The 18,317-nt window shown below is 39.3% G+C and overlaps 1 protein-coding gene across 1 annotated transcript in view; it reads right to left on the bottom strand.

Moving 5' to 3' along the window:
- LOC117541284 (dynein heavy chain 8, axonemal-like) overlaps positions 1 to 18,317 on the bottom strand; it is a 46,539-nt gene that overhangs the window by 15,680 nt on the left and 12,542 nt on the right. The window contains exons 26-68 of the mRNA XM_034208479.1: positions 17,886 to 18,058; positions 17,654 to 17,780; positions 16,975 to 17,210; positions 16,705 to 16,809; positions 16,500 to 16,613; positions 16,351 to 16,413; positions 16,039 to 16,139; positions 15,782 to 15,919; positions 14,868 to 15,108; positions 14,124 to 14,323; positions 13,874 to 14,027; positions 13,237 to 13,400; positions 12,842 to 13,049; positions 12,043 to 12,204; positions 11,599 to 11,823; positions 11,340 to 11,512; positions 11,075 to 11,253; positions 10,811 to 10,998; positions 10,645 to 10,731; positions 10,446 to 10,553; positions 10,229 to 10,363; positions 9,959 to 10,120; positions 9,624 to 9,870; positions 9,268 to 9,509; positions 9,027 to 9,167; positions 8,704 to 8,935; positions 8,458 to 8,600; positions 8,228 to 8,362; positions 6,176 to 6,298; positions 5,875 to 6,088; positions 5,682 to 5,791; positions 5,414 to 5,577; positions 5,139 to 5,331; positions 4,925 to 5,047; positions 4,705 to 4,835; positions 4,431 to 4,584; positions 3,161 to 3,325; positions 2,737 to 2,963; positions 2,499 to 2,617; positions 2,314 to 2,417; positions 1,243 to 1,419; positions 804 to 971; positions 316 to 531 (exon numbers count right to left, since the gene is read on the bottom strand). Coding sequence (XP_034064370.1) covers positions 316 to 531; positions 804 to 971; positions 1,243 to 1,419; positions 2,314 to 2,417; positions 2,499 to 2,617; positions 2,737 to 2,963; positions 3,161 to 3,325; positions 4,431 to 4,584; positions 4,705 to 4,835; positions 4,925 to 5,047; positions 5,139 to 5,331; positions 5,414 to 5,577; positions 5,682 to 5,791; positions 5,875 to 6,088; positions 6,176 to 6,298; positions 8,228 to 8,362; positions 8,458 to 8,600; positions 8,704 to 8,935; positions 9,027 to 9,167; positions 9,268 to 9,509; positions 9,624 to 9,870; positions 9,959 to 10,120; positions 10,229 to 10,363; positions 10,446 to 10,553; positions 10,645 to 10,731; positions 10,811 to 10,998; positions 11,075 to 11,253; positions 11,340 to 11,512; positions 11,599 to 11,823; positions 12,043 to 12,204; positions 12,842 to 13,049; positions 13,237 to 13,400; positions 13,874 to 14,027; positions 14,124 to 14,323; positions 14,868 to 15,108; positions 15,782 to 15,919; positions 16,039 to 16,139; positions 16,351 to 16,413; positions 16,500 to 16,613; positions 16,705 to 16,809; positions 16,975 to 17,210; positions 17,654 to 17,780; positions 17,886 to 18,058 — 6,971 coding nt within the window. The remainder of the gene's footprint in view (positions 1 to 315; positions 532 to 803; positions 972 to 1,242; positions 1,420 to 2,313; positions 2,418 to 2,498; positions 2,618 to 2,736; positions 2,964 to 3,160; positions 3,326 to 4,430; positions 4,585 to 4,704; positions 4,836 to 4,924; positions 5,048 to 5,138; positions 5,332 to 5,413; positions 5,578 to 5,681; positions 5,792 to 5,874; positions 6,089 to 6,175; positions 6,299 to 8,227; positions 8,363 to 8,457; positions 8,601 to 8,703; positions 8,936 to 9,026; positions 9,168 to 9,267; positions 9,510 to 9,623; positions 9,871 to 9,958; positions 10,121 to 10,228; positions 10,364 to 10,445; positions 10,554 to 10,644; positions 10,732 to 10,810; positions 10,999 to 11,074; positions 11,254 to 11,339; positions 11,513 to 11,598; positions 11,824 to 12,042; positions 12,205 to 12,841; positions 13,050 to 13,236; positions 13,401 to 13,873; positions 14,028 to 14,123; positions 14,324 to 14,867; positions 15,109 to 15,781; positions 15,920 to 16,038; positions 16,140 to 16,350; positions 16,414 to 16,499; positions 16,614 to 16,704; positions 16,810 to 16,974; positions 17,211 to 17,653; positions 17,781 to 17,885; positions 18,059 to 18,317) is intronic.

Below are 18,317 nucleotides of genomic sequence, written 5' to 3'. Positions count from 1 at the left end.
TTTTATTTTGTATTATACTGTATATTTTGTATTATATCATAACTTAGTACTTTTTTTTAAATGCATGTCACATATTTAACATATGTAACATTAAGCTGTCTGTGGCTCTTTTTCCTGCTGTAACTATGCAAATTTCCCCTCCGTGGGACTAATGAAGGGATTTTGATTAATGTCTACAATGCAGTCCATTTTATTTTGTATGTATATCTAAAAAATGGCTCAAAGTAGAACATTTAGAACCCAATGTTAAAGAACATGAGTCAACTTAGCCAGATCTACGTTACGTTGGTTGGATGCCATGAAGATAAACTTTACCTTGAGTGGCAGCACTTCTTTGTTTATGCCAAAGAATGTTGACATAGCCCGCGTCCATGCTAGCAGACCAGCGACACAACCACACACTTTCTTGGCGTTCTCCATTGTGTAATCATCCATGTCAAAGTACATCTGCAACAGTTCTACCATTTCCTCATTAATTGAATCTTTTTTGAACTGCTGGAGTGAGGTCATAAAACCAGTGGCACTAATGAGCTAAAGACAAGACAAGGAAGGAACGTTGGACAAAAGGGAGCAATAAGAAACTTGATAATATGGATTATTTTTTGCAACGTTATTATTGTTACCATTACAGAAAACACATGCTGGAATGTACATGCAGACAACATTTCTAGTAATATCGGAATGTCGGAATTACAGAAACTGCCGGAATGTCGGAATTACAGAAACTGCTTACAATGTGAAGGTTACAAGTCATGAGAATCCCCGCAAAATAAAAATATAACATCAAATAAAATATGTTTTACCTTCAATGCATCTGACCATGATGGCTTGATACAATTTTTTTCTGGATCGATAGAGACAGTTTCCAACTTCCTTTGGAATAGCAGCAGGCAGCAGTCCATAATCCTCATGATCAGATGCGGAGGCTTGGCTAGTTTTCTCACGGTGGCAATGTCAGCAGGCTTGATGGTCTGTAATATTTTAATGATATCATGAAGAGCACTATGTATGGAATAAATACATACATTGTTAGACGCTTTTATCCAAAGTGACTTACATACATTCAGTACTGTGGACAATCCCCACAGGAGCAATTTGGGGTGAAGTCTCTTGCCCAGGGACACAACGACATGCTGACTGCAGTGGGACTCGAACTTGCTATGCCCTGATTTGAAGTCCAGCACACACTATCCACTGAGCCACAGCCTCCTAAATACTTTAAATAGTTTTAAAAAAACTCACATTTAGTGCAGCTTCAGCCTCCTCTAAAGCTGGCTTGGCAGCCGCTAGCTTTCCCTCCGCATAAGCTTTCTCTTTCTCGATCCCGTCCACAATCTTCTGGGCTCTGTCCTTCACAATCTGGACTTCATTCTTGACAATAGTAGCAGCTTCAGCAATGACAGTTACCTCTGCCACAACCTATGTGTAGGCAACAAGACATGTATAAATAAATAAAGTATATCAAATGAATACCAGAAAGCACTGAATGCACACAAGAAGAATATGGTGTTTCTAGAGAAGATACATAAAACCATCAATCCATCCATGCTGACTTCACCCAGACCGTTCACATATCACATGTCATCAACAATTCAAAACTAAATTCCAAAAATGTATATTTGCAGATTACTCCAGCTAACCATTGGTTATTTTTTTAATAACTTCTCAGTTTCTTTATTTATTTAATATTGTTTACATTACTTTTTATTAATTGTTTCCTTCTTATTTCTTTTCATCATTATGCGGTTGAATTATTATTTCAGCCCTGGAAATTGCATTTGTGTACTTGTACACCTGAACATATGGTGCTTATGTATATATTGTGTATGTGTGAACATATGAATGTAAAAAAAGTCACTTGAAAATAAGTATCCACAATGTTTCTATGCATATATTATTATTATTTATTTGCCAAGTACATGTGTACATGTACAGTATTTTCCTTTTCAAAAAAGATAGTCAACTGCTATTGACATGTGCAGAAAATGACCCTATATCTAGTTTTCTTATATATATATATGCATTTTTTTCTTTCTTGCCCTAACTTTTATTTATTTTATTTTATATATTTATTTTATATATTTCTTTGTACTCCTTCATTTCTATACGTTTTTGACGCAATAATGCCAATATTATATTAGGATGATTCACGGGAGGGCTACTTCCCATAAGCTATGCTTCAGCCCTCCCGCTTCTACTAATTTTGTTTATCTTTGTGTGTGTGAATTATACTTTTTTATTTTTTGGATGAATTAGTAGAATAAATTAAGTGCCGGATCGCGGGTGGCTGCTGAAGGTGATTTAATAACTTACCTTGTCCGCTTTGACAGATGCAATAGCCAGCTCCTTTTCCTTGACTACAAGAACTTTGGAGAGTTGAGCCACAGACTTACTCGCCTCCATCAGTTTGTCCAACCCTGGAATAAGTAACATCTTTTAATACGCCTTGCTCATTTGTCTATACACATGTCATAACCCTGTTCCCAAAACATTCTTACCAACAGACATGCGCTCTGCAAGCGTGTTGATGTAGCTGTGCTTTTCAGTGTACAGTGTTTTATAACCATTTACAAAAGAGAGGTAGGATTTAGGAGTGACATGAGTTCTTCTCCGAAACCTGAAAGATAAAATGAACCACAAAAAACGTCATGTAAAATATGTCTTTAGATTAAAAAGATTGATGTTTATATGAATAACTACAATGTAACAAACTGAACCTAGATTTGCGTGTTATACCTTTCGAAGTAGCTTTCACAGGTTTCAGACACTTTGTCATGATATGTACCCATGGTGGTCACGACAGAACTCTTCACTTCAGGAGAGCAAACCATTGGAAACTCAGACAAGAAGTAGTTGGATACAGCCACCAAAGCCTCGTTGGGCCAAGGAGTGAACCAGTCCATGGTACAGCCAGAAATTAACCCTGGAAACTTGAGGGATCTGTTGCGAAACTTCTGCCCCACCTGAGTAGATTATATATATATAATTTAAATGAGAACATTGACCTATGTATGTCTAGCTTGCTGCCAGTTAAATGCTAAAGTTTACAATCGACATGCAAGAAACAAAACTAATAGAGAAATATAAAGGAAATAAAGAATATGAGCAAACATAAAATCATAAGACCATTATATTTGGTAATATAAAATGCTTCACATACCGGAGAGAAGCAAAGCACGACATGCAGATTCTTCTTGGATCGGGATATGAAGTAGTCATACAGATTGTCAAAAGTCGGTGGAATACGAGGCAACTCCCTTTTCATTACAGGAATCAGGTTCTGGGTGATCTCTGTTATCTCATCTTTAGCAAACAGGTTGGAGACCTGCACACAGATATTTCACATTGATATCAGGACCTGTGAAAGCTTACCCAACAGCTTTCTCTACCTTCTTTGTTTCTGTGATATAGCAGGTATGGGGGAAACTTCTGAAGCAATTGGAGTCAGGACTCGGAGAGAGAGACACGATGAAGAGCTGGAGCTTTGATGGCAAACACTGATGGTTTATTCGGAGCTTCGGCCGGAGAATTCACAAGACAGGGCCACGGTTTGACCACACGGTTGAGATGCCACAATCAATTCTGAAGAACCCTCCTGTAGTTCCAGGTTTTAACTAGTTCAGAGTGTAATAATCAACATTCTTCAATAGATAGACTAAACAGCTGAGGACACTGAATCACAGTTGTTGTCGCTTATGGCTCGGGGTCATCTACACCCCGAGAAGGATGTGTTCCAGGTGTCCCACAAGAATAAATGAAGCTCAGCGCAAGTTCAACCAGGAAGACTGTCTTTACTGATTCATTTACTATTTCTATGTTACTACTCTCTCTCCTCTCAATAAGTGATCGGGGGATCATAGCGCACCGCTAACCCTTTTAAATCTGCTCTCCCCCCTCCGACAGCTGTCATTTCAGGTGACTCAACGCAACCCTCCTCCACCCCTTTTTCACCTCCCGTCCATCTGAATCCAGGGTCAAGCTAAGCTCTTCAGACCGACCCCAACTATCCATTCACCACCACCAGTGTCTAGACCCCGGGGGGTTTCATCGGATCAGTTCTCCCCTCCCGAATGATACTCCTGCACAACGGGGCCTAATCGCCAACACTTAATTACATTCATTTGTGTATTCCTGGTAATAAATATGTATTCTTACATCAAAACCGTCTTTCCTGATTGAACTATCTCTGACCGAGAGTTGCCCGGTCACAAACTGGTAACAACAACAAAATGCTAGGGCAGCCCCTCCTTAAGGGAGATAGCATGCTGCCCAAGGCTGGGGCATCTGCGTCAGAGGGAAAAAGGTAAACATCTATGGAAATTATTCCCTGACAGTAATGATTACAAGTTTTAATAATAATAAATAGAGTTCTTAAATGTCCAAATTCAAAATCAGCTTATTTGGGGCTTTAAACACATTGAAGTACTCACCTCTCCAGAAGAAAGGACATTGTTGAGGTACTCAAGGAAGGCTTCATCTTTTATCTCATTGTCCGTGAAGATGAAGGTGATGCCTTTTCCCTCAGCCCCAGCGGTTTTATATAACAGTTTGAGGTCATCCATGAAATTACTCATGTTGTATGTTCTGATGAAGAAACAAAGTAAGCAGTGTCTAACAAACAAACTATCATTGATCCCAAGTAGAATTAAACAGGCCAACGTGAATGAACTATCACAAGGATTTATATTGGATATAAGATTTTACTTAGTCAATGTGATCTGGAAGATGCTGTATCCTGCTATGTATGAGGCCAGGCGAGTCAGGCTCTGTTTCCCTGATCCTCCCACTCCCACAAGCAAGGCATTACCATTGTCAGTTCGAATGATTCGTGAGATCTATAGGAAGGCAAATCTCAAAATAGTTAGAATGATTCTCTCGCCCGTTGTACAGGATAATTAATGGTTTGATTGGCTTGTACCCTGACCTTGACAAGGTGAGTCATGGCATCTGTGAAGAAAACCAAATCCAGGCTAGAGCCCCTGACGAACTCGTTGTGCAGGGTCTGGTACAGCATCAGCTTTTCTGATAAAAACTCAAAACTTGGCACCTGAATTAATTTTAGTTTGCACATATTTTGGTGACAGGCTTCTACATTGATTTCACAGATATCAAACAATGTTGTAAATAATACATTTTACCAGTTCATAAATTTTGGGGGCATCGAAACAGGCATCTTCCTCTTCTTCTCCAGTGGGCTCAGGAGCCTCTTGCAGGAAATCCACAAAGTATGGCTCAGAGTGAAGTCCTGGGACCAGACTGGGGTCAACATGCTCTTCAATCACACGCGACACACCCTTCTCAAACCACTGTCGGTCCTCTGAGCAAATAAACCTATAACAAAATAATGTTTCAGTTTGCCATTCTGCCATTTTGGAGTACGCAAAAGGGGCTTTACTGTCTGTTAGCACGGTACCTGTCAGCAATCACCCTCGTACATTCACACTTGAAAAGAGCCAAGAGAGTGGGGATATCATTGCAATCCTCAGCCTTTACGTTTAACATCCCTTGCCAGATCCTGGACAAGTCTCTCAAATTGAAGACGTAGTGGAACTTGGATGGTGTAGGAAGCATTTTTGTCTTCAATAAGAAAACAACAAATCAGGTCATTCTTCATTAAGAAATGTATACCATTAATCAATCTATCAATATAATCTACTTCACATCATCTTTTCAGTAAGCACCTTCGTCCACTGCCATAAAATCCTCCCAGCAGACACCAGACCCTTTACCATATCTATAATCTCAGGATTGAAATTCCTGCATTCATGGAAATATCCATTGCCGATTACACCTGCACAGAAAGAGTATGTAAAAACGATGCGTATCATAGACACAAAAAGAATAAGAAAAATGCATAATGTTAGAGACAGCTACCAAAGATCTTATCAATGGAGGTGTTGGATGGCAGAGTACAATTGAAGACTGTAAACTGTCTCTTCAGTCTTTGTGGGATGTCGTTTCTCCCACCACCAGGATGAATCATGGCAGCCTGAATCATTACATCCACAATAGTGGTGAAGTCTCCCGGTTTGTCTAGGTTGTACATGCCCTTCATTTCCATCATCTGGCGTACTATCTCATTTGTGATCTGGAACGGCAGTCAGACACAGAAGATACTCAGACTGAACATAACATAGTCAACAAATCAAATTTAAAAAACTTGCTATATAAACACCTGATCTCCCCATTCATTGACGATAGGCATGTTGATGTCATCAATGAAGACAGTCATCCTGCGCCCCCCTGGGGGACCATAGGTGCTGCCGATCCTTTTCTCAATGTAGCTTTCCACTGTGCGCTTTAGTAGAAAAACAAATATTTTGCAATCTGATTCCCAACTGTTGCAACTGATTCAAAACGATTGCAATCTGATTCAAAACTGTTGCAATCTGATTCCCAACTGTTGCAACTGATTCAAAACGATTGCAATCTGATTCAAAACGGTTGCAACTGATTCAAAACGGTTGCAACTGATTCAAAACTGTTGCAACAGATTCAAAACTGTTGCAACAGATTCAAAACTGTTGCAACTGATTCCTAACTGTTGCAACTGATTCAAAACGATTGCAATCTGATTCAAAACGGTTGCAACTGATTCAAAACTGTTGCAACTGATTCAAAACTGTTGCAATCTGATTCCTAACTGTTGCAATCTGATTCAAAACTGTTGCAACTGATTCAAAACTGTTGCAACTGATTCAAAACTGTTGCAACTGATTCAAAACTGTTGCAATCTGATTCTTAACTGTTGCAACTGATTCCTAACTGTTGCAACTGATTCAAAACTGTTGCAACTGATTCCTAACTGTTGCAACTGATTCAAAACTGTTGCAACTGATTCAAAACTGTTGCAATCTGATTCCTAACTGTTGCAATCTGATTCAAAACTGTTGCAACTGATTCCTAACTGTTGCAACTGATTCAAAACTGTTGCAACTGATTCAAAACTGTTGCAATCTGATTCTTAACTGTTGCAACTGATTCCTAACTGTTGCAACTGATTCAAAACTGTTGCAACTGATTCAAAACTGTTGCAATCTGATTCCTAACTGTTGCAATCTGATTTAAAACTGTTGCAACTGATTCTTAACTGTTGCAACTGATTCAAAACTGTTGCAACTGATTCAAAACTGTTGCAACTGATTCAAAACTGTTGCAATCTGATTCTTAACTGTTGCAATCTGATTCAAAACTGTTGCAACTGATTCCTAACTGTTGCAACTGATTCAAAACTGTTGCAACTGATTCAAAACTGTTGCAATCTGATTCCTAACTGTTGCAATCCGATTCAAAACTGTTGCAACTGATTCTTAACTGTTGCAACTGATTCCTAACTGTTGCAACTGATTCAAAACTGTTGCAACTGATTCAAAACTGTTGCAATCTGATTCTTAACTGTTGCAACTGATTCCTAACTGTTGCAACTGATTCAAAACTGTTGCAATCTGATTCTTAACTGTTGCAACTGATTCCTAACTGTTGCAACTGATTCAAAACTGTTGCAATCTGATTCTTAACTGTTGCAACTGATTCAAAACTGTTGCAACTGATTCAAAACTGTTGCAACTGATTCAAAACTGTTGCAATCTGATTCCTAACTGTTGCAATCTGATTCAAAACTGTTGCAATCTGATTCAAAACTGTTGCAACTGATTCAAAACTGTTGCAACTAATTCTTAACTGTTGCAATCTGATTCCTAACTGTTGCAACTGATTCAAAACTGTTGCAATCTGATTCTTAACTGTTGCAACTGATTCAAAACAGTTGCAACTGATTCTTAACTGTTGCAACTGATTCAAAACAGTTGCAACTGATTCTTAACTGTTGCAACTGATTCAAAACTGTTGCAATCTGATTCTTAACTGTTGCAACTGATTCAAAACAGTTGCAACTGATTCTTAACTGTTGCAACTGATTCAAAACAGTTGCAACTGATTCCTAACTGTTGCAACTGATTCAAAACTGTTGCAATCTGATTCTTAACTGTTGCAACTGATTCAAAACAGTTGCAATCTGATTCTTAACTGTTGCAACTGATTCAAAACAGTTGCAACTGATTCTTAACTGTTGCAACTGATTCAAAACTGTTGCAACTGATTCAAAACAGTTGCAACTGATTCTTAACTGTTGCAACTGATTCTTAACTGTTGCAATCTGATTCCTAACTGTTGCAACTGATTCAAAACTGTACAAAGCCATGCATAGAGAGCATGATAAATAACATACCTGAAACATAATAGGTTCTGTTGCAGATGAAAAGTTTACGGACTTGGACAGGTCTGTCTCTGGATCAAATTTTTTTGTGTAGCTTTTTATCATGACGGTCTTCGCTGTCCCTTGTTCACCAATAAGCAGTACAGCCTATGCAAAGAATATGTACATGTTAAAAAAAAAAAACCAGTATTTATATTTTTTTTATGTAAATACACGTGTTATTTTATAGGTGACAAGATCACCTTGTGTTGTTTGGCAATAGTCTCCAGGAGGAAGGAGGTTCTTGTGTTATCCACATTTGGCACAAGAATGGAAGCATAGTCAGGCACACAATCTGTTGGATAGATATACTCTCCAACAAGGTTATTCCAATGGCACCATTCACCTGAAACACAAATCATAGATGTATACAGTAACAGTCCTTTAAACACTTTAAACAGTTTAAAAAACTGTTAAAGACAGCAAAGTGGTGGTTTTTAATGCTGTACCGTTTGTGTTGACCATGTACTCAAATATAGTCTCCCCCTGCTGGGTTTGAGGTACATCAATGTGACTGTCATGAGCTTGGATGAAGTTCTCCAGTTTTTCTCTATCCTGTAACTCCAAAAGGGCTCCCAGGCTCCACATCAGGCAGAAGACAAAAAGACGTTCAAGGTGGTGGTCACCGGCCAAGCCCCCTGTCTCCTTGGTTGGGATAAGGCCCTCCAGCAGATTCACAGACTGTAGGGTAGATCATATTCAGATCATTCAGTGTTTCATGACACATACTTCCTAATTCCTGTTTGTCTTCAACATGTTTGTGTGTACATACCTGCACGATGTAGTTGCACTCTAACAGCTCCATTTTTGGTTTAAGATTCTGTTTCATAAATAAGTAAGCGTCCTCAAATATCTTGTCATACAGAGTCAAAATGCTTTCTGCCTCTCTTGCATTGCGCTTGTGAGCCCATCCCTAGAACATAAAGAACATGCTCAACCTAAACACACAATTTTAAAAGAAGAATTATTCTTTGCAAACACTATTCTTTGATCATTTAACAAATAAACTGTACCTGGAGTATGGGTTGCCAGCTGAGAGCTGAGGAGCTCATGAAGACCATACCCACCCGGGACACAGTAGCAGGGGAGGCATTATCCATGTTGTGCACCTCAAACACCAGCTTGCAGCATGGAGACATGACGATCCGGTCACCATTAGCCAGGGTCAGAGTTTTGTTATCATCCAGCACAGAGTTGAGGTTCTCAATCCATATGGCGTCCACAGGGCCATCCAGCAAAATCCATATGAACTCCCCTAAAGTGTGAACATTTCAAAGCCATAACAACGTAATGTTTTAATATCAAACCATATCTTCCACATTAAAAACTGAATCTTTGTTGTCGTTTTGTTAGTTATTAAGTCATTAACCTTTCTTGGCTTTAAGCGTCCTCCTCCACAGAGTGGAAAAGATTCCATCAGTCCAATCATTGGTGGCTACGTCAAGACGACCGAACATTTGTGGGGCAGAGATTGCTTTGGGATTCATGCGCATCTCTCTGTGAGGGGCTCCACATTCAGACATAGCTTTCATGAGTGTGTTGATCGCCGCAGTCTTTCCAGCTCCACTTGGACCCAGAGTCATCAGGCCATGACGCACTCGAGAAGACTCATAAAGCTGTTTGTAAAGGAAACATTTGAGTCATGTTTGATCAAAGCACAACACAACAGGAGCTTGACATACAGGTAAAGAGTTTCTGAGGTACCTGAACAAGCTTCAGGTTCCATGGTGGGTGGTTGACTAGACCAGCAAGCTCAACTTGATGGGCCACAGCAACTTGAAGTTCAACATATGTGCTCCCATCCAGCTGGATACCAGGGAATAGATCATTGATCAAACTGAGGAAGAGAGGCTCATCCTCATCCACCTGAAATATACAGAAAGATTCTCTTAAACAGTATCCACTGACACAGTACTATACCTCCGAAGTATGTTATCTTATCCAAGGTGGTAACAAAACTAGATTGTGTAATACCAATTTAGAAAGATTCATGTCACGTAGAACTCTCATGACAGTGCTGGACTCTGTGTCTTCAGGGCGTGCTCTTTTATTGGCTCCAAGTGTTCTTAACACAGACAGTATGTTCCTCAGGCCAAAGTCATAGTGGACCTGACAAATAGCAGAAGACGTTTGTCAGTAGGTCAAGCCTCATACCAAAATAGGAATCAAGCATCGGCCACAACATTCTCACCTGTTTTGTAAGTTGTTCTTCACAGAGTTTATAAAGGACAAAGAACTTCTGGGCCAATATGACATTGTCATTAAATCCACAACTGGCTAGTTTGACTCTCATGATGATCTGCCCAAAACAATAGCAGAACATTTACCATGTGTAATGATTAGAGCACTACAAAAACAGTTGTTTTCCAGCACATGTAGCTATGACTTACTTGCCGGTCTGGTACCATCATTGATACTGTCCTGAATTGCACTTTTAGGTTTTCAGGAAGTTCCTGACGACCTGCATACCCTGGGTTCTACATATCGAACGGAGACACAACATATTTAGTGTATTTTTGTATTTTACAGAGATTCCTGTGCATTTTTGTATCTTACCATTGTGATAAACAGGCCAAACTCTGGATTCAGATGCACTAAGTCTCCATCAGTAAAGATGAAAGAGGTTTTGACTTTCTTGCGTGCCATCAGGACAATGTAGATCTGCTGAGCAGCAACAGAAAGCACTGGCAGGTCGATTCTGTTGAACTCATCAAAGCAGCCCCAGGACCCTGACTGTGCAAGGCCTGAAAAAGAATAGATGATCAGACAATTGAAATGTTACAGACCCTGCTGGATGAATCATTTTAGTGCCCGGGATACCTTTGTATATCTTGCCAAGTCCTCTAAAGTCCATCTGGTCCGAGCAGTTAAAAACCACAACATACTTGCCGAGGCAGCGACCCATGTCTTTAGTGGTTTCAGTTTTTCCTGTGCCAGCGGGACCTGCTGGAGCTCCTCCCATGCTCATGCCAAGAGCCTGGGACAGTGTGATATAACACCTGTTGATCAAAATAAATGTCATGATTCAACTTAGAAAATAAAGAGTGTAGAGAAAGGCAATATAATCAATATATAATTCTCTTTCCTGTCAGTCAGAGGGGTGATGACCAGACGGTCGGTACAGCCTAGGAACTCATTCTGATACATGAAGTCTACATTAGTAATGGACACAAGGACCTTATCCAAATCCTCCTTGAAGAAAAATCTGCTCTGCTTCAGCCATTCAAAGTCACTGATAGATTTGATACGCTTTTTTACCTGAGGACAAATCAGGATATCATCAACATCTTGGATACATTACAAAAAACAGTCAAGATAAAGATATAAAGATTCGTAGAACCTACTAGGTCATTAAATATGTCACTCTGGTGCACATGGATTGTGACGAGCGTCTCATATTTGATTCTGTCAAATTTGGTCAGATCACAGGTTGTTTGTTTAATTAGTGCGCCGAGTAGATTTAGAAATTTCTTTTTGGTAAAAGGCATGATCTCCCTGTCATATTCAGCAGACTGCAGTGCCTCTTCTGAATCTCTTGTCCATAGCATCTGGATCCCCAGCAAGCCCACCTAGAAAAAGCATATAAAGAGATCACCACGTAGTAGTTTAATCAGGATATGAATTAGTCATTATTTTTGTGGAAACATCTTCAAGTGTTGGTTGTTCGTATCCAACTTAAACAATAGAGAAAAATCGATCTAAAAAGACCCACGCCTAGTATTGAGCTGATACCCAAGGTAAACAAGGTACAGTCAATGTAGAGCACATATTCACTAGTGTACTCAGACCTGGGATTGGAACTTGTCGAGGAAAGGCACAAGTTCAAAGTCTTCATCGTTGACCTCTAGATCTGCAGATTTGATTACAGAGTGCAATGAAGCCTGCTGTTGTAACAACAGCTGCCCGAGCCAGAGCTCCACGGGTCCCTGTCCCATGACAGGGTGGTCAAGCTGAAAACACAAATACACATTTACTATACAAGATACTATACTTCTTAAGAGAGGAAATCAGCAAAGTGCATTTACTCAAGTACAATTTTAAGGTGTTTTTTCCCCTCTCCTACACAGCATTTTAAAGTTATTGTATCAATTATAATATATGTATCAATTAATACATTTACATACAAAACACATACACACTAGGGCTGCTCGATTATGGCAAAAATCATAATCTCGATTATTTGGATCAATAATTGATACCACGATTATTAAAAACAATTATCCATTTACTTTGAAAACATCAATTTATTTAAAAAAAAAATGGAACAGTATGTTTTGAACAGTTGATTACCCTGAACTTTAAGTATAATTCAACTGAAAAACCAAAAAAAAAAATATATCGTTTTATTTAGATTGTTGTTTTCGTAATCGTTGCAAGCCAAAATCGTAATTGCGATTAAAATACGATTAATTGAGCAGCCCTAATACACACTATACTAAATCATACAGTTTTAAAGATTCCCAACAATTTATAAAGTAATTAAAATCAATTGATTCACACCAACTGCAAAGAAGTGCTTAACATTAGGAGTACCAAATGAAGCTCCACATGTTGTTAGTACATGATTCTGCAATCAGCGTTACATACCGGAAGCTTCTCTCCCTCTTGTGAGATAACACCCATAATCTTGTCATACTCAGTTGCATGAAACTCCGCTTCGTTAACATTGTCAAATACTCCGAGAAGATGTGGCTGAATTGTGTGAGAGTCACTGGCTTGTCCGAGGATTTCCAAAAGGGATGGATCAGACACGAAGAAGAACCGTGGGAAGAGGAGCCTCTTTTTCTCAAGGTACCTGTTGAGTCAGATCACACGAACTCCAGTGAACACGTCGCCACCACCAACTGCAGCAAAGGGTTTGCATATGTGAGTATTAACCAATGAAAAGAAGGAAAAAGAAGGAGCCTAATGACAGTGCTGGAATGGAAAACAATAATACAACAATATATATATATATATATACCAAATATGTAAAGCTTTACCCAGCCAGAGATTTTTGACAGAACTCCAGCTGTTTCTGCAGATCTGGGAGGAGCTGTACCAGAATTGGATCACCCACGCAGCACTCCACCACATTTGGGACTTTGTGGGCTCGCTGCATTACTGTAACCCAGGACTTGTCAATGTTCTGAAAACGCTTTGCTTCCTACATTGGAAAAAATATATATATCATTTGAGGTTTATTTAAAAGCTGATAATTATTATTTGCAAACATTAAAAGGTAGGGTAGGTAAGGATGGAGAAACCAGCTCGAGTGCGCTAGAATTTGAAAGTACACAACCGGAAAAGGTCTGCCCCTTCCTTCAGACTTCCTTACAGAGCCCCTCCTCCAACCCACACGAACGCGCACATGACCAATGAGGGCACGAGATAAGTTTGTGCACAGATGGAAGGCTGACAGGCAGGTAGGCCATCCAGTTATTTTAGCCGGGCCGACTCAGATGATTGCTTTTTACAGTATTACGGCTTCCACAGATGACATTTTCTTATGTATTATTGTCAAAGCATTTAATATATTCATTGCTATCGGGATGTTAAGAGCATTCCATGGAATATAACAAAAGTGTTTCTGAAGTGAATTACCTACCCCACCTTTAAGATAAAGTCAATTCGTATTACCTGTGGCAGGTCTTTGGCAATGTCACCCCCAACAAACACAGCTTCCAGATAGATCCACAGATTTTGCACAATTACCCACTGCTCAATAACATCCGATGATGTTGAAAGGTTTGACACCCATTCCTGGATCTCTGCTTTGTAGAAGGCACTGTACCTATAAAAGGAAGACAAGGACACTAGTTACTTAAGACTGCACGATGCACTGTGTGGCTTCAATGGTTGCTCTGCAGTACCTGTTGCTCAGCTGTACCTGTTGCTCAGCAGTGACCCCAGCACCATTAGACTGTCCTCCAGGAAGGTAAGGATCTCTGTTGTGTCCGCCGCTTTCAGCATCAGTTCACCTCTATCCTTAAAGTTGATCAGGCTCAGGAGCTGGACGGACCACACTTCTTTCACCTGTATCAACTTGGCGTCGATATCCTTCTCCTTTATAGACGATATACAGATGTCCTACAGATGCAAAGAAAGAATCAAGCTTAGGAGAACAACATTAGATCAAATACTGTAACTAGAAATTAGGGCAGGTTGCAACCCAAATCAAATCAAGTTTTATATATATAGCACATTTATAAACGATTTTTGGTCGAGCCAAAGTGCTGTACATAAAATAAAAATAGCCTACAGTAGAGACACTTTACAGCAAATACAACAGCACAGATTGTTCAGAATATCAGTATGAGAAAAAACGACACCCTCTATCCTTAGACCCTCACATCGTACAAAGAAAAACTTCCGGAGAAAAACCACAGTTTAAGGGAAAAATGGGAGAAACCTCAGGGAGAGCAACAGAGGAGGGATCCCTCTCCCAGGACGGACAGACGTGCAATAGATGCTGTGTGTAGATCGAAGAGATAATACATTTTACAGCATAGGTAGTCCAAATGTTAGGAAATGCATGTGTCTGTAATGAGAAGATGAATCCACGAAGATCTACTACAATCCTGTGGGAGCCATCAGGGAGGCAGCATGACAAGTATCCAAGAAGCCAGCAAACCTCAATATCGTCCTTGTACTTCAGAAGAGGCGCTTCCATGATGTTGCGCAGCGTAAAGGTCACGGACTCCACCTCAAAATGGTGCCCAGTCAGGCCTGTGATCCGGTCCCAGTGTCTCCTCATCATAGACTTGCTTGCCATCATCTCAAGCAGAGGACATGACTCACTGAAATCATCAATTGTCTTTTTCAGGTCCATGAAAGCTGGCCAGTCCTTCAGTGCTTTAGGTAGCTTTCGGCACCTAGACATAGGGAACAACATTGATATAAAGGTTTAAAAGAAATAGACAAACAGTTTAAGTTGTATCTACATATACTTTAATAATTGTAACTTTCTACAGAAGTTATAGAGATGATATTGTATTAATGGGCCACATTACAGTGTTTTGTGCAATCATGTTTTTATATTGGCACATGCTTACCTATAAGCCAGTGTTTCTCAAACTTTTTCATACCAAGGACCACTTAACCAATAAAAAAACACTCGCGGACCACCTAACTCCCCAAATACCTCAAAACAATAGGCCTGCTTACCACTCCAACAGTATATAACAAAGTACAGCCTAATAATAACAACAGCTTAACGTGACCTCTCTGTATCGCCTCGTTCACACATTAAATCAACAATACAAATACAACTACTATACTGTTCCATTTTTTAAATGCGATTTAAAATGCTCACAGGTTTTACACCTCTTATGAAATGTAGACTACATTTATTATGGAGTTTATGTCCAACAGACTCACATATCGTTGGCTACTGAGAGATATACTCACGGACCACTAGGGGGCGCTCACGGACCACACTTTGAGAAACACTGCTATAAGCAATGTTGTTTCCCAACAAATAAAAAGCATAGTGCATATTGGCTGTAACAGTGAGGTGGGGGGAAACAACAATAATACTTGGATTACCTGTTCTGAAATTCCAAAAGTTCTCCATTTATCTTCTCAATATCCACTTCTGTCCACAGAATGCCATAGTACCCGCTGATTTTACCCATCACTGCATCATAGAGGCCATAGAGTTTGTGCAGGAGGTCAAGCTCTTTTCTAAAGTTATAAAAGGAAATCATTGATTGAATTAGTCTGAACACATTTTCAAATATTATCAAGATGAACAACTTAACCAAGAACTCCAGGTAAAGTAGCTTTTGTAGAGTTGTACAAACTTTTTCTTCTGTAGGCAGTCATACTGTGTGACTGGCAAGCCGAGGAGTTGCTCCCCAGAGTTATACGTGGTGAAATCCCTCCACAGTTCTTCAAATTGAGTCTGAGGAGAAACAAACAACAAGGTTTTCATTTGATGGTATTTTCTTTCATCTTACTTCGTTTAATTCAATTTGTGTTTCTTCTTTACATGGGCTAAAAATAGTGAGGTCACAATTAAATTATTTGGAGTAATGGTTCACAGGTTAAAACAATTAAAAATGAAGTGTTCTACAAATTGTATATGTAATATATGGCCTCTCTTCTTGTGTTACCTGACAGATCCGAAGCCTGGAGCTGGCTTCTTGGGGAGCAATTCCATCAGCCATGGGGCCTTCCTAAAAGCAAGACCATTTGAATCAGTTAATTGATTAATTGACTTTGAATGATAAACATCTTTCCTACAAATTCACAGATGACTTACTGTATCATACTGATTCAAAAAAGTGCCAACATCATTTTGGAAAGTAGTTACACCCTCCAGAAGGTCTTGTTTGAAAATGGGCTGCTTACGAACAAGTTCTTCTTGTACTAATCTCTGGGAAAGACAGGAACCAAAACGTTTCAGAAGAACACATTATAAAACCAAAAAATATAAATATATATATGAATACAATTATAATACTAACAGCTTTAGACTGAAGCTTTGTGAAGAAATGCCTCAGATTGAACACTCCCTCTGCTTCTCTTTTGGTCACATCTGCTTCATATTTAGTCAAAATTTCAAAAGCTTCCTGTAACATATAACATCATCATAAAATGGTTATTTGACATGCACATCATTGAAAATGCAGTTCTTACTTATCAAGGAAAAAACAACATTTCTGAACCACCGTGGCGTGATCAAACGTTTTTCAGAGCACACAGATTTAAAATTTGATAAGCAACAAATGTCATACCTCAATGGAAATCAATGTCATATCAGTTTGTATTTCAGCATCCCGGAGCTTAGACAGGGCCCCCATGGATTTGCGCACATCTTCGAGATTAGCCACAGGGTGGGATAGTTGTACAATGTATTTGTTAGTATGGATGCTGGTGTCGATCATTTTCTTCTTGTACTTCTCCTTCAGGTATTTGCACAAAAGCTTCTTCCAGGCTTTTGTCTCAACTGTCAAGGACTTCCTTAATGGCGCTGCATTCAAGAGATATAATTTACAGTGCAGAAAATGCAACCCCTTCGCTCTAACATAAGCACAGTTCACAAACCAGGCCCGACCTACAAATCACGGCAAAACCAAAATGTTGCTATCAAATCCATTTTTGAAATCAAATTCCCTATGATAGAGGGGTTTTTTTTATTGTAAACAAATTATTGGCTGTGACAGCAATGTCGGTAAGTATGTACACGGCTTGGTTTCAGACAGAAATATATTATTACAACATTTAAATGTTGAAAATGTGGTGTTCCCAAAAGGTCATTACATATACAGACAATCATGCTCAACACATAGCTGCTTCTAACTGTAAAAGTAAAAAACTCTAACACTTCAGACCATCCTCTGGCTGTGTACTGTAATGCTTTCTCTCAAGTATCAAGTGAAACCCTGATGCTGTACATTATTACTGCTACCGTACCTGTTGACAATTCAGTCGACCCCAAAATAATGATGGGTTTGATATCATCAATATCTTTTTCAATTGAGTCGTAGTGCTGGATTTCAGATTTGATCTGGATCAAGGATGGATTGCTGTCCATGAATTCCTTTAAAAGTTAAGATAAACATGATGTCATTGGTCATCATCTTCATCATCAGCATTATTGGAAAACATATTTTCTGCCAAAAGGTCTTATGTTATGTGTACAAACCTTGACTTTGAGGTTCCTGTCAACCTCCCAAAGCACTCCGAATGGGCTGAATTGCTTCAGAACACCGGCTGCTTCTTTCCTTTGGGTGCTGACTGCTGATTTCAGAATGACCACAACCTTTTTTATGTCCTTGTGTTCAACAACTCTGTGATAGAAATTTTCTTTTTCTCCGCCTGTATGAACATCACAAAAAAAGATTAAATGTATTTTGACTATAGAGAGGCGAAGTCCCGCCCATCTACTTCCGACCCATGGGACCTTATTTTGGAAAAATTATGTATTGAAGTCAATGGGGAGAGAAAGATTACCTCTCGATCCGTTTGAATTGTGCCACGAATTACACATATGATGTTTGTCAATCTTAAAAAAATATTTCCATGTAAAAAAAAAAATCACAGTTTGTCGTAAAACTGTTGAAATATAAGACTATGA

Source organism: Gymnodraco acuticeps, unplaced genomic scaffold (genome assembly GCF_902827175.1).
Source record: "Gymnodraco acuticeps unplaced genomic scaffold, fGymAcu1.1, whole genome shotgun sequence".
NCBI lineage: Eukaryota > Metazoa > Chordata > Actinopteri > Perciformes > Bathydraconidae > Gymnodraco > Gymnodraco acuticeps.
This window is presented reverse-complemented; position numbering and strand designations above follow the sequence as displayed.